Raw genomic sequence first — 13,985 nt, forward strand, 5'->3', positions numbered from 1 at the left:
AATGGTAAATCACTCAGCATTGCAGTTAGGGATCTTATTTAGTTTTTGTTTGTGTTCAGGAGTGAAAGTATGGGTGTTGTCTACATGTGTGGTATTTCCTGCTTTCACAGGGCTGGCAGGTTGACAAGCCTTGAAGAAAAGAAACCAAGCATATTTGATGAGCTTTGGACAACCATGGCTGTGCCTGAATGGTATTAGGTCTTTTTAAGCCTGCAAAAAATACTACAAAAAATATCAAATCAACATAATTTATTCAAATCAATATTACAATTATTGCTTTAGTTTTTGCGATTTTTCTCTACAATATTTTATGCATCACCATAATTTAAAACAAAATGTTTAGATCCATTTAAAAAGCATTTTTGTGTTGTACTGTATAGATAGATTAGGATTCTCTTCATTAATTAAATTTAAATTGAATTTAAATTTGTTAACACACAAGTCTGACCCCAATAGGATTCTGTGTAATAAACCAATTAATCAAGTAAAAAATAAAAATAAAAATAACACTGGCATTTCATAAAACAGTATAAAAGTGTAGAATTTGATCAGATTTACATCTCTCAAGTTATTAAAGGTTGTATCAGTGATTTCAGGCCCAAACATTTTTTTATCACATTCATCTAATCTTTCCTAACGATCTGCTAGCTGCCCGCCCCATAAGCATGCCGTCAAAAACCGCGTCTCTGTAGGCAGCCTAGGCTCTGAGATCTGCACACAAAAACAATTGGTTTCACCAACCACTCAAAACCAAAACAAATAGTGTTCCAACCAATCACCGACAGGGGGTGGGTGTTGTGAGGTTTTGAGCCAGCTTCTTCTTCAGCTCCGACTTCGCATGCAGCCGTGCACGAGCACAAAGCCTCACAACACACACCCCCTGTCAGTGATTGGTTGGAACACTATTTGTTTTCGTTTTGAGTGGTTGGTGAAACCAATTGTTTTTGTGTGCAGATCTCAGAGCCTAGGGTGCCTACAGAGACGCGTTTTTTTGACGGCATGTTTATGGGGCGGGCAGCTAGTGGATCGTTAGGAAAGATTAGATGAATGAGATGATTTTTTTTTTGGGCCTGAAATCACTGATACAACCTTTAATGTTCACTTTAATTATGAATATACAGAACACACTCTTTGCTATGTGTACTTCTGTAAAAGTTAAATAATTAATTTACATATTATAAATTCAGGACCATTTGCTGGTAGAATAAACCATTATATTACTTTCTCTTCCAAATTAAAAAAAGGATGAGGAATCCTACATGGCAGTGGCGAGGCTACATAAGGGCCAGGGTTAGTGGAATCTAACTTAAACACCTCTGATTGGCCATTGCGTTCAAGAAATCAACAGATATGTCTGTGATTGGCTGCATTACTCAACGATGTAAAAAAACATTGTAAATAGAAACCTTCGACACTCTTCAGAGCACAAACACAGATACGCACTGGATCGTTTGCCAAATCACCAATATGCTATTATTACTGAGAAAACTGATCGTAGAACAGCAGTTATGGGCAGCTTTTCCCTCTAAAAGCAATCAGAAGCAGCAGAAGTCAGTGGTTTGAGTGAGAAAATTCCCTCGGCCAGGGGAAGGGTAAGCCTTGCCCAGCCTTAAACACACTCTGTCTATGATTATTTATCTTCATTTACTGTTCTAATTCTGTTCACTGGATATTTGATGTTATGATTTTGTTCTTTTCATGAAACAATTGGCTGACAATAAATCACATTTAACTAAACTTAATTGTCAAACTATTTTTAAAATGGATGTAATTTGAGAGTAGGGATTGGTCCACCCTCACTTTTAAATTTCTGGCCTCGCCACTGCTGCATGGTCAATGTTGTTGGACTCCTGGCTTCAAGTTAGCAGAACTAGAAAAAAAAAATTGAAAGACACTTGTTACTTACATTGTCCTACTGGACGTAAGATGATTGGTTTATAAAAAAATATAAAATACATAAGAAAAAACATATTTTTCTGACCTTCCAGCGATTACCACATTCATTGCACAGCACAAAGGTGGTCATTGGTTCATCAGCACTCCGAGTTTGCACCTGTGAAGGTTCAAAACATTACTCAGTATATATTTATTTTCACAACAAATGAAAGAACTTTGTATACTAGGTTCATATGCACTATAAATATCTACAGCTAAAAATCCAGTAATATTAGAAAATGCGGTTTCATCGATGTACCTGGTTGTAGGTACAGTTTTTCTTCCTGCACTTGCCACACTGCAGCAGGTCAGTTGTGGTTCCTCCAGTCTTTGCCATCTGATGTTCTCGGATGGCCTCCTGGGTCAACACGTTCCTCAACTGTTTCAGTTCATCACTAGCCATTTCCTACAGCAGCAAGAACATAGTGTTCATTTATAGACAGCAGATTGGCTTCTGATATACTGTATCATCTTTCTGGCTAGAAGACATTTGTTTGACTACAGTTAATTTCAAAGGCTAAGTTTTACAACATTGCACTGTAAACAAACTATTGAACTGCAAACAAATATTCCAGTTAAAACAATCTAACATCTAATATCTAATAATGTAATTCTTGTTTGAAACATAACTATCAGAACATTTTGGGCAAATGGGGTAAGAAAAATGTACTTACACTACCATTCAAAAGGGTCAGTAGGATTGTTTTTACAAGGAATTAACACATTTAATCAGTAAGAATGCATTAAATTGATCAAATCGCGATAAATGCTGTTCTTTTGAACCTTCAATTCGCCCTGAAAAAACATGACGGTTTCCACAAAAATATAAAGCAGCACAACTGCTTTCAACATTGATGATAAAAAAGAAATCTTGAGCACCAAATCAGAAGTAATTTCTGAAGGATCATGTGACACTGAAGAGTTGAGTTGCTGAAAATTCAGCTTTGTCATCACAGGAATAAATTACATTTTAAAATATATTCAAAAAGACATTTTTGAATGCATTTTCAAATAAAATGCAGCATTGGTGAGACGTATATATTAACTTATGTTTATTATTTTGTTATTTATTATTTATAAATTGAAATGATTTAAGAGGTCCAAAATGTGCAATCTACCTCAGCAGTCATGGTGGCCATGCGGCTCAACTCGATGGCTCCAGCTAAGACATTTTTACGCAGATTGGGATTTTTGGGATCCTTCAGGTTACTTATGCGGCTGCGGACTCTGTTCTTGTATTTCATGTCTGTGGCTCTTATCTCCTGATAGATATGTAGGCAGAGGAGGACAGTTAAGGATATCTACTTTTGAATTTTAAGCAATGGTTTCAAGAGGATTCTACACTCATTTTCAAAGCAATTGTCAACCAATAATGTCCACTAAGGATATAATCCTCGATTTCCGCTGCCATGCCTTCACAGTTTGCCCCGTAGTCTTTGTAGTCATCTAATAGGAAAGAAAAGCATATTGTGAGCATCATCTCCACAATAATGAGTATCAAAACTAATAATAATAATGTCAGTATGTCTGTGATATATGTCAGACTCTGTGTGGGTGTCAAGTGTTTGTTTTGCGTACCATCTGTACGTAGTGCGGCGGTCAGCATTTCAATGCATTTGTCCCTGATGGAATCCCCGGTTAGCAGACGAGGAGATAAAGGACCCACACTGGAGCTAAGTGGAGAGAGGGGGCTTGTGGGTGTTGTGGGCGTCTTTGGGGTCTCTGGTTTACTCTTGCTGTATGGGAAAAACAAAAAGCAGGCGTTTTTAGTTCTCTAATGACCACATGACAATTATTTAAAGATAGAATGTTCCAACATCCCAACAGAACCATTGATCACTGCTGTCTGTGAGCATTATTTTCATCATTTGTTAGTCATGATTTGAATGACTTTGGGATTTTGTGTTGTATTATAACTGGAATATGAAGCAGGCAGAATTCTAAGTATATCTGAGCCTATCCAAAAGGTTGAGAGTGAGAACAAATTGCCACAATAACACCATATGGCATGCTGGTCACATCTAAATGAGTAAATAATAAAAAACAGTGAAGTATAGTTCTTGCCTTTCACTAGATTTCTTGGCCTGAGGTGAGTTGCCAGACCTTGAGTTAGTAGAATCTCTCCTGGAGAAATAACACATGAGAGTTTATAGTACGCATTCTGTGTTGAACATGAAAGTCATGCATTTATCTTTGTAAAGGATCAGTAGGTTTGAATTAGGGATGTGCGAGACTAGTCAACTAAACGATATTGCTGCTAGTCGACATTGGAAATACTAGTCGTTTACATAAAAAAATGTTGTGCATGTTTATGGTTAGCTTTATTTATTTCTACAAAGGCTACATTCAAATTACTCACATTAGTGTTACATTTTGAAAACACATTTTTTTGAAAAGTGTACATACTAAGCGGATAACAAAATCATATTTTATCTCAGAGCTTTCATTCATTCACTTTTTTTAAACGTCCACTTGGAAGATGAGCAAGGTGATGGAGTATTTTGACTCAGCCTACACAAAACTGTTCCGTTTTTTATTCTATTTCATTTAACAATTAAGCTTGCTTACAGTCTTGTTTTACTACAGGTTATGAGGGCCAACGACGAACAACAATACCTTGTGACTTATGTTAACTAACATCTATTTGAGGAATTCTGTTTATAATAGGTGATTAAGTTTGTATTTATTGGTCCTCCACTGCCTGTTGATTCAGAAGATTTTAATAAATATGTCAATATTGGCTAACGTTAAACACTTATGTTTAGTGTACAATGATCCAAATGCAAGGCAAGCACATTGCATATATATGACCTTTTTTTTCAGGAGCATCCAGTATGGGATTTGACTCATATAGATTATATAGGTTATTTCAAATTGATATTCATATAGACTTTTTTTTTTTTACTATCTTCTGGGGGTTTGTTAGACTAGTCCACCAGTTGGTTATAAAATTTCCTTTTAAACGTTAATGAAATTGGAACACATCCCTATTTTGGATACTTTAATATTTCACTGCAAGACCAACTGCATTACTATAACATGTTACCTCTCCAATTTAGTTTCACTTGATTGTCGTTTCAAAAGGTGATGGCTTGACTTGGAGTCGGTAGAGTCCTTACTGCAGTAAAAGAGCAAAACACAAATGCCTGATTGTCAGTAACCATTTTATTTGGCTTTTTATTTGGTTTTCTATGGGGTTTTTTTAGTAATGCATGAGCAGACCTGTCTCTCCGTCCTTCCATGCTCGGCTTTCTAGGAGGGAGCTTTTTGGAATCTGTGGAGTCCTTTCTAGGAATAAAAGCAGAGTAGGGAATTTTGGTGTCAAATTATATTGTTTTAATGAACATGAATCCACAAGTCTTGCAAATTGCAACCATCCTCAAACTCCCAAGACAAAATAACAACAATGCATGCACTTCTGCTGCCCTCTGCCTACATTCAGTTGCAAAACATCAATTCAAACCTCTCAATCTTGAGCTTCATTGACGGTCTTTTAAGTGGTTTACTCTCTCTTGTGTCTTTTCTGAGAAAAAGAAAATCATCTCAGCACTTTGGGATGGCGAAAATTATCACCACAAGCCAAGAAAAGACTTCATCCAAATTGAATGAAGCAGATACTTCACTCAGAAATGTAAATTCTGTCATTATTCTGTCATTGTAGTCATTCCAAACCTGTATGGCTTTCTTTGAGTATGTAGCACACAAGTCATTTGGATGACTTTTATGCAGTATGAAAGCAGTGTCCAAGATTTTCCTTTTGTGTTCCACAGAAGAAAGTAAGTCATACAGGTTTGAAACAACATGAGGGTAAATGATGCCAAAATTATTATTTTTGGGAGAACCACCCCTTTAAATGAATAACACCAATGGTTTAGTGACACATTGTGCAACTTATAAGTATAATTTCACTCAACAATGGTGTTGTTCAAGGGTTAGTATTCATCATGTTTCAGACCTATCTTTCTCATTGTGTTCTGACATCCGTCGCTTCGGGTCTGATGTGTCTTTTCTATAGTAAAACAGTTGTAGTTATTCTTCAGATGGAGAAGTAATTAAGTAAAAACACAGGCACACAGCTATTCATGTCAACATGCTTTCATTTCCTCTGTCCCTAACCTTTCTTTCTCTTTGTCTTTATTTGTGTCTAACGCGGGACGTTTTGTAGGTGTAGGTTGAAGATGGAGAGGAACAGGAGGGAGAGGAGCACTGGGATCCGCTGTTTCTTTTCTAAGCAAAGAAAGTCACTGATTATTTATGAGACAAACAACACTGCGCTTTGTTAGAACACTGTCACGCTAAAAAAAAAATGTTGCAAGCGACTGAAAGTACTTTGTTTACTCAAAAAGACAACACGCCAAGCCCTAACCTTTCTTTCTTCATCTCTCGTTTCTGAGGAGGATGTAGATTGAAAGGTAAAGGAGGAAGAGGGGCATTCGGATCAATTGCTTTCTTTGCCCTAGGTAACAAATATACAATTCCAATGTGGCATTAAAATGAGAACAAGGGGAAAAACTTTAACTTGTGGCGATAATAGGTCATCTAGTGAACTAGAAATTATAATTTACAATTTTTGAATTGAATACTGGATCATTGAGAGCCACTCCCACTATTTTACTAAATAAAACAAACAAAAACCAAACTAAAGCAATAATATTATATAATATTGTGCTCTTGTCTTCTAAAAAAAACCTCTTTATCAAAAAAGAGGGCCATGAACTTAAACTGAAAGGTGTTCAGACCTTTCTCTGGGCTCCTCTAGTGATGGATGTTTGGGAGGAGGAGGAAGAGGAGGTAGAGAAAGGATAGGAGCAGGAGGAGGTAAAGTTTCAGAAGGATCTCTCCTGTGAAAATAGATATTTAGTGGTGACTCCCTATATTTACTACATTTTTTATAAATAATACAAATTATGAACACATTCTCCTGAGAGCAATCCCTGACCTTTCTTTCTTCACCTCTGATGAGCGCTTAGGGATAGGAATAGGAGGAGGAGGAAGTGGAGGATGAGAGTGATTATGAAGAGGAAAAAGAAATTCATGTGTGTCTCTCCTGCAACAAAAAAAAAGCCAGCCTCATTGCAGTGTTGATTCAACATGAAAGCAGATATTTTCACTGCATGCACTTCTAACACTATGTCTAACCGTTCTTTCTTTCCATCTGAGAAGGGACGTTTAGTAGAATGAGACTGAAGAGGAAGAGACTGTGAGGAACCCAGAGTGTCTTTTCTGTGCAAGAAACGTAAACAACCAAATTCAGCATTTAAACTCCACGTACACTACCATTCAAAAATTTGGGGTCATTAAGATTTTTTAATGTTTTTGTATATTTAAAAAATGGGATTTATTCCTGTGATGGCAAAGCTGAATTTTCAGCATCATTACTACAGTCTTCAGTGGCACATGATCCTTCAGAAATCATTCTAATATAATGATTTGCTGCTCAAGAAACATTTCTCATTACTATCAATGTTGAAAACAGTGGTGCAGCTTAAAGGGATAGGTCACTTTGAAATTAAATTTTGGTATGTTTTAGCTTACCTCAAGGGGATCCAAGATGTAGGTGTCTTTTTTTCCGCAGTAGTTTCAATTTTGATATTTTTAGGTCAAACCGTTCTTGTCTGTCAGTCCTATAATGCAGGTCTGTGGTCACTGTCTCAAAGAGCATGCACAGAGTCCAAATTAAAACAATTCCCCATCGTCCAAATTAAACAATTCCCCATCGTAAGTACACATTGATGGCCTAAGACACGAAACGAGCGGTTTGTGTGAGAAAACGAACAGTATTTATATCGTTTTTACCTCTTATACACAGCCACGTCCAAGTGATCTGAGGGCGCGCGTGCATCCTGGTGTGTGACGTGTACGCAGACTGGTGCATAGATATATACACCAGATGTCGCCTTGTCTACGGCAGTTCATTGGAATAAATGTCTTTAAGGCGACATCTAGTGTATATATCTATGCACCAGTCTGCGTACACGTCACACACCAGGATGCGCGCGCGCCCTCAGATCACTTGGACGTGGCTGTGTATAAGAGGTAAAAACGATATAAATACTGTTCGTTTTCTCACACAAACCGCTCGTTTCGTGTCTTAGGCCATCAATGTGTACTTACGATGGGGAATTGTTTAATTTGGACGATGGGGAATTGTTTTAATTTGGACTCTGTGCATACTCTTTGAGACAGTGACCACAGACCTGCATTATATGACAGACAAGAATGGTTTGACCTAAAAATATCAAAATTGAAACTACTGCGGAAAAAAAGACACCTACATCTTGGATGCCCTTGAGGTAAGCTAAAACATACCAAAATTTAATTTCAAAGTGAACTATCCCTTTAATATTTTTGTGGGCACTTTTTATTGAGGATTCCTTGATGAATAGAAAGTTCAAAAGAACAATATGTATTTGAAACAAATCTTTTGTAATATTATAGATGTCTTTACTGTCACTTTTGATCAAATTTATATTTCCATGCTGAATTCAAGTATTCATTAAAAAAAAAAAAATTTACTGAACCCAAACTTTTGAAATGTAGTGTATTTTTGTTTTTGCTGTATCAGCTATCACTGTAGATAGCCTTATAGACTGCATCAGAAAATAAAACTTTTCACACTACAATGACGTATTCTTAACTAACACATGTCCAAACACAAGCATAAAGCTCTGACCTCTCTTTCTTTACATCTACTGATGAGCGTCTTAGAGGGTGAGAAATGATTGAAGCAGGAGGGAAAAAATCAACGGGAGCATCTTTCCTAAACAAAAGTAAAAATTCATCTTACATTGCAACTCTGCTTGCCCAGCATACAAGTGGGAAAAGTAAAACAAAATTATGTCAACAGGATTGTACACCACTCAGATTTGAGAATATTTTAAGGATATTCCTGAATTGTAATTGAGGTAGAAAACAGGTTTTAGAATTGTAATTACAATTTTAATTTAAGGATTATATAAATGATTATGGAGAGTAGTTTTTAAACTATAACATGTTTGACATTTTGTTGTGCTGTTGAGAATTATTTAATTTTTTTCCATTTTATTGTTTTGATGTTTGAGTATTTAACTTTAAGTTTATCTGATTAATGTAAAAAATATATATATATTTTAGAAATCTGGAGGGGAAACAGGCATAATTCGTCCAAAAAATGTATAATGAAATTAACCATTTTTGTTTTTATTGTGTGACTATGTAAATAAATTCAGTAAATTCCACTTTCTGTCCAATTCAAACTGAATTCAACATCCTTTTGGACATTAATTGGAAGTCAATTCTTAAATTCAGATTTTTTGCTTAACATTATCACCAGAAAAACTACAATGTTAACGTCCAGAAGAAAATGCCATTCATGCAATTGCCATGACCTTGTTAGTTTGTGACATTTTAAACTTTCCTAGATAATAAGAAATGAGTTTGAAACGCTGATACTTTCACCGTAATAATATGGCTTCATGTTCTGTTTTGTTTTTATGTCGTACAAGTGGTTCCTCCTAATCACAGTCACATGCTTCAACCGCATGCACAAGCCCTAACCTCTCCCTCTTCACTTCCCCAGATGGAGGAGGACACTTGGGGGGCTGAGATGAATGCGTCTTTCCGGAGGGAAGATGATCACTGTTCAGTGCATCTTTCCTAAACAGAATACACGTAAAAATCTAATGGTACAGTTTGGAATGAGCAGAGAGGCTTTATACAGCAGTAGGGCTTCTCACCTCTCTAGCTCCTTTTTATTGTTAATAGATTGTTTCTCTTTTTTCGGGTCACTTTCTTGTTTTCTGTTCCTGAGCTCTGCATCTCGTTTCTCTCTTCTGTGTTTTTCATCGAGTTTCTTGTTGGAGTCTAAGTCTGGTTTAATTTCCGTTGTCGATCTACGTGGACTGACGAGATAAACAGGTTATACTTCATAACGCAAACCACTTTGCTAGCTTCAACCTCTGCGTAAATCAATGTTAGTAACAAAATAGGCCACTCTCGTGTATGCTTTTAGGAAGAGGTTCCTAAAGCTTTCAATTACACTGTACAAAAAAGTCTGGAATACTTCCATGTTTTACCCTGTTATTAGCAAACATACCTGGACTCTCTCTCAGGAGGAGTCCTGTTGGGTGACCCTGATGCCTTGCTTGGATGATTGCCATTCTTCATCTCATTTGTCCTCTCAGACTTTTGATTTTGAGCTGATTCTGACAAAGACAAAAGGCGTATGACTTAAAATATTAAGCCAGACTATATTATACTGCATATATGAATAACATGAATGTATTATGAACCTTTTTTAAATGGGATTTGGAGTCAATTTGATCTGTATCTGATTTTAATATTTTTTTCATTAAAATATTACCCTTACCTAAAAGCTTCTTCCAGTTTTTGATAAGAATCTTTGCCAAGTTGACAACATCCTCATCTGTGCAATGTTTCCTTATTCCGTTCACAGACATGCCAATTCTTGTATCCTGGAACAAAGTAAATATTACATGTTAGACAAACAATAGCAAGAGATGTAAGACAACCAATGATTACATTAAAAAGAACAGCAGCATGTATGCACTGATCTATCTGATGTATCATCTGTTTTATCATTCATAAGTCTCATAAGTCTCTCACGACACATAATTTTAAAAATTAACATTAATTATAAATCCCTCCATATTACTCAAACATTGATATTTTATTTGCATTCTCCATATTGATTGCATTGTGTGTGTATATGGCTCTTTGTGATACCTTTGATTTGCAGCTATATTTTCCTACAGGGATCGGTAATGTATGTCAATTTAATTGATCCAGCAGACATACCTGAAGAAGCTTCAGTGTCATGTTGAAATTTTTCAATTCTCTCAGAAGATCTAGAGCTCCGTCCTACACAGAAAGGGAGATTAACAATTATTTAATTACTTAAGTAACTGTTATGATTTTTTATGTATTTTACGTATTACGTATTTATGTATTTTGTATGGTAACACATCACTGTTACTTTTACTGTTCTCAGACATTTGGTCTGCAACACTATATTTAAAAAAAAAATCATACTGGTTTGAAACAACATGAGGGTGGGTAAGTTATGGCAGAAGTTTCATTTTCATTTTTGGGTGAATATCCCTTTAAATTCTGTGCTCATGCGCGTAAAACTATTCAAGTCGGCCAAAACACACACCCCCTCCTCGACCTTGTGCCATTTACTACGAGGAATCCAATACATACTGTTAAGTATTAACAAAAACCTGCATACAGCGTCAACTAAACTGTCTATAATGGCGCACTTTTGTCTTCGTTCTTGTTGCTGCCCTGAATAAATCTAAAGTAAATCTGCTCAATCCTCAGCCAACACCTGTTGTCACTCGCATATGCGTCTCTGTAGTCCTATTACACACACACATTATGTCTCTCTCACTAGCAACCAAATTAAACAACGCTTGTGCACGTCTGTATCTTAATTAAGCAGAATTAAAACGGCGCAAACACACATGCAAAAAAGTTTAAACTAGTTATTCGTAAGCAGCATGCGCAGAGATCGCACAAACAAACAGCGTGAAGCGTTGCGTCAAAATTAGGATCTCACCATGTTATTTCTAGACACCATCTTGTCTAGTTTTTTAGCAATCCGCAACAGGTCCTCCTCTCGTGACATTGTGTGCGCATTAATACGCTGTAAGTGAAAATGAGATGTGTTTAATACGTTATGTCATATAAATCTTATTAATTCAGCGAAATGTACGAAGTTTTGTTCCCACGCATAAGTTGCTCCTGCACGGTCAGTTGAGTCGGGGGGCGGGGCCTTCGGGACAGTCGGAGTTGTCAATCAATTTCATTTGGATTTATGACATTTCCTAAATATAGATGTTACCAGGGAGCGCTAAAAGTTCTCTTTGATTGTTAGGAGGGACACACCATGAACTTTGTAACTTGGGTCTATTGTATTTCATGTCTGTTTTTTTATTTATTTATTTTCGATTAAAGGGATAGTTCACCCAAAAACGAAAATTCTGTCATTTACTTACCCTCAAGTTGTTTCAAACCTGTATAAATGTCTTTCTTCTGCTGAACACAAAATAAGATATTGACTTCCATGGCATTTTTTCCATACTAACTTGTAGTCTGTTATTTAAATGTTCATTGAGTAACTCAGATTTCACTCACGTATGTCTGGACATTTGCAAGCATACCTCAAAAGCATCAGACCGTGTGTGGTAAACAAGAGGCAAGTTCTGAGGCATTTGATTCAATAGACTACGCAGTACGCAATAAAAACTCGACAGGTTTTACAGTTAAGCAGCAGATGGCAACACTGTGTCATATATTAATGTCCTCTGAACGGTTGCATCTGCTGTGGAAGAGCAGTGCAACTAACTGCAAATATAAATGATTAAAGAAATAGTTTACTCACAAATTACTATAATTTACTCAACCTCATGTTATCCCATGACTTTCTTCTTTGAAACATAATTGGAGATTGGCAGAATGTTATGGACAGTGTTGGTAACCATTGACTTTCATGGCATCTTTTAAATAAAAATTGGAAGACTGTCAGTCAACATCTCCTTTTGACAAATTAACATTGTATTTCCTGTGGTAATATAGAGAATATTCACAGACACTTAAGCTTTAAACAACCTGGAATGTACTATTTGGCTTTATTTTGCAGCTTGTGGGAGGGTGATAATGGATTTTCATAAACCATCCTACACTTTTCATCACACTCTTTCCATAGGAAAATTGTGATGTGGGGCCTGGATGACTTATTGTTATGTTTGAGAGGCTAAAATAAAGCTCAATGTCGATCACTTATGGGATGACCTCAGATGACATCTGTCCTAAAATAACACAGCAAATATGTTGTGGCACCTACCTTGCAAGTGTGTGCTTTCTCCAATGTCTTCATCCTAAATAACCTCTATGGCTTCGATGGTTGCATAAATGATATAAAATTATCAACATACGTTTAAAATGTGCTGAATTAGCAGATTTCTGGGAAACAGATCTATCATTACCCTTTTCAAGCACCCCACATCAGTCAGCAACTGCAACCAATTCTCAACTGCAACAGACAGACAAGTAGAATTTGCCTGGAAGGCCCGGTTTTCAAACCACAGAGAAAAAAGAACGAGAAAAAAAAGAAGAGACTTGAAAAATGGTTTTCCTTTTGATGACCTTTGATGACAAAATAATGAATCAACCAGTACCCACCTACAGTGTCTTCTCAGGGAGTTTGCGGTGTCTCTACCAATTATAGACACAAGACGCCGGACTCCGGCAATTATGGAGAGTCTGAGATGACATCAGACCAGAAAATGAATGATTTCACCGTGCTTCAGTTTTTTTAGGCGCAGAGAGCCCCTGTAATAAAACTCAAAGATGCTAGGCTGGATTGCCACGGCATGCACACCAGCCTTTGGTTAAGGGTGTATTTATAAAATCTCAGCAATAGAACTTTTTTTTTGTTGGTTAAGTTGGATAGTTCCTAGCATATCTATGTGGCAACATTTTTGAAGGAACTGATATTTGCTGAGGATTTGAGGTGCTCACACGCCAGGAGCAGAACTAGTGCTTTCCAGTATGCCTGGGCGAAACCACAAAGGTGTGTTTGTCATTATAACTCTGAGAAAAGACAGATATTAACAGTGTTTCATTCAACATAGTCTGATGTAGCTCCAATGCTGCAAACCGTGTTAAACAATGACCCAAATTTCCAGACACTGGTTCGCTACGACATGTGTCTATGCAATTAAAAGCCTTTTAACTAAACATAACTCATTCATGCTAAGTGGTCACAGACATCAATTGCTTCAAAAAAGGAACTTAGCATTACACTCAGATTCCTGCAATTGACAATAAGTGCCTTTGTGATACCACAGAGGCTGAGCTCCATAACAAGATAGTTAAAGGCAGAAGTGTGTTAGTGTGTAAATCCCCTCTTACTCTCATTTCCCTTCCTATCTGCCATTAATCCTTTTGTGAGAACATCCACATCCCCTTACATAGCATATTTCTTGCTGCCAAATTCAGGACAGTTTTTGCCACCTACAAACCCAGTTTCACTTATTTCTTAATCA

The 13,985-nt window shown here is 36.7% G+C and overlaps 1 protein-coding gene across 21 annotated transcripts; it reads right to left on the reverse strand.

The window, feature by feature from the left end:
- Nucleotides 1–234: 234 nt before the first annotated feature.
- On the reverse strand, nucleotides 235–12,173 carry tcea3 (transcription elongation factor A (SII), 3). Of its 21 annotated transcripts, none has more exons than XM_079894448.1 (24): nucleotides 11,934–12,124; nucleotides 11,495–11,581; nucleotides 10,732–10,794; nucleotides 10,283–10,388; nucleotides 10,010–10,118; nucleotides 9,651–9,815; nucleotides 9,472–9,570; nucleotides 8,609–8,695; nucleotides 7,075–7,158; nucleotides 6,875–6,982; nucleotides 6,675–6,776; nucleotides 6,302–6,391; nucleotides 6,052–6,162; nucleotides 5,891–5,944; nucleotides 5,399–5,458; nucleotides 5,158–5,223; nucleotides 4,982–5,053; nucleotides 4,000–4,059; nucleotides 3,514–3,671; nucleotides 3,320–3,381; nucleotides 3,054–3,203; nucleotides 2,195–2,341; nucleotides 1,982–2,053; nucleotides 235–1,870 (listed from the first exon to the last, which is right to left on the reverse strand). In XM_079894448.1, exons 2-24 carry the CDS (start codon nucleotides 11,561–11,563, stop codon nucleotides 1,862–1,864), a joined length of 2,103 nt encoding a protein of 700 aa, XP_079750574.1. In that variant the 5' UTR covers nucleotides 11,564–11,581; nucleotides 11,934–12,124; the 3' UTR covers nucleotides 235–1,861. The 21 variants fall into 21 exon arrangements, with proteins under 21 accessions (XP_079750574.1, XP_079750585.1, XP_079750588.1 ...); XM_079894459.1 differs by lacking the exon at nucleotides 11,934–12,124 and adding an exon at nucleotides 11,667–11,691; XM_079894462.1 differs by lacking the exon at nucleotides 11,495–11,581 and having other exon boundaries at nucleotides 12,073–12,173.
- Nucleotides 12,174–13,985: the final 1,812 nt, after the last annotated feature.

The sequence above is a fragment of the Squalius cephalus genome, assembly GCF_949319135.1.
Source record: "Squalius cephalus genome assembly, chromosome: 15".
Taxonomy (NCBI): Eukaryota; Metazoa; Chordata; class Actinopteri; order Cypriniformes; family Leuciscidae; genus Squalius; species Squalius cephalus.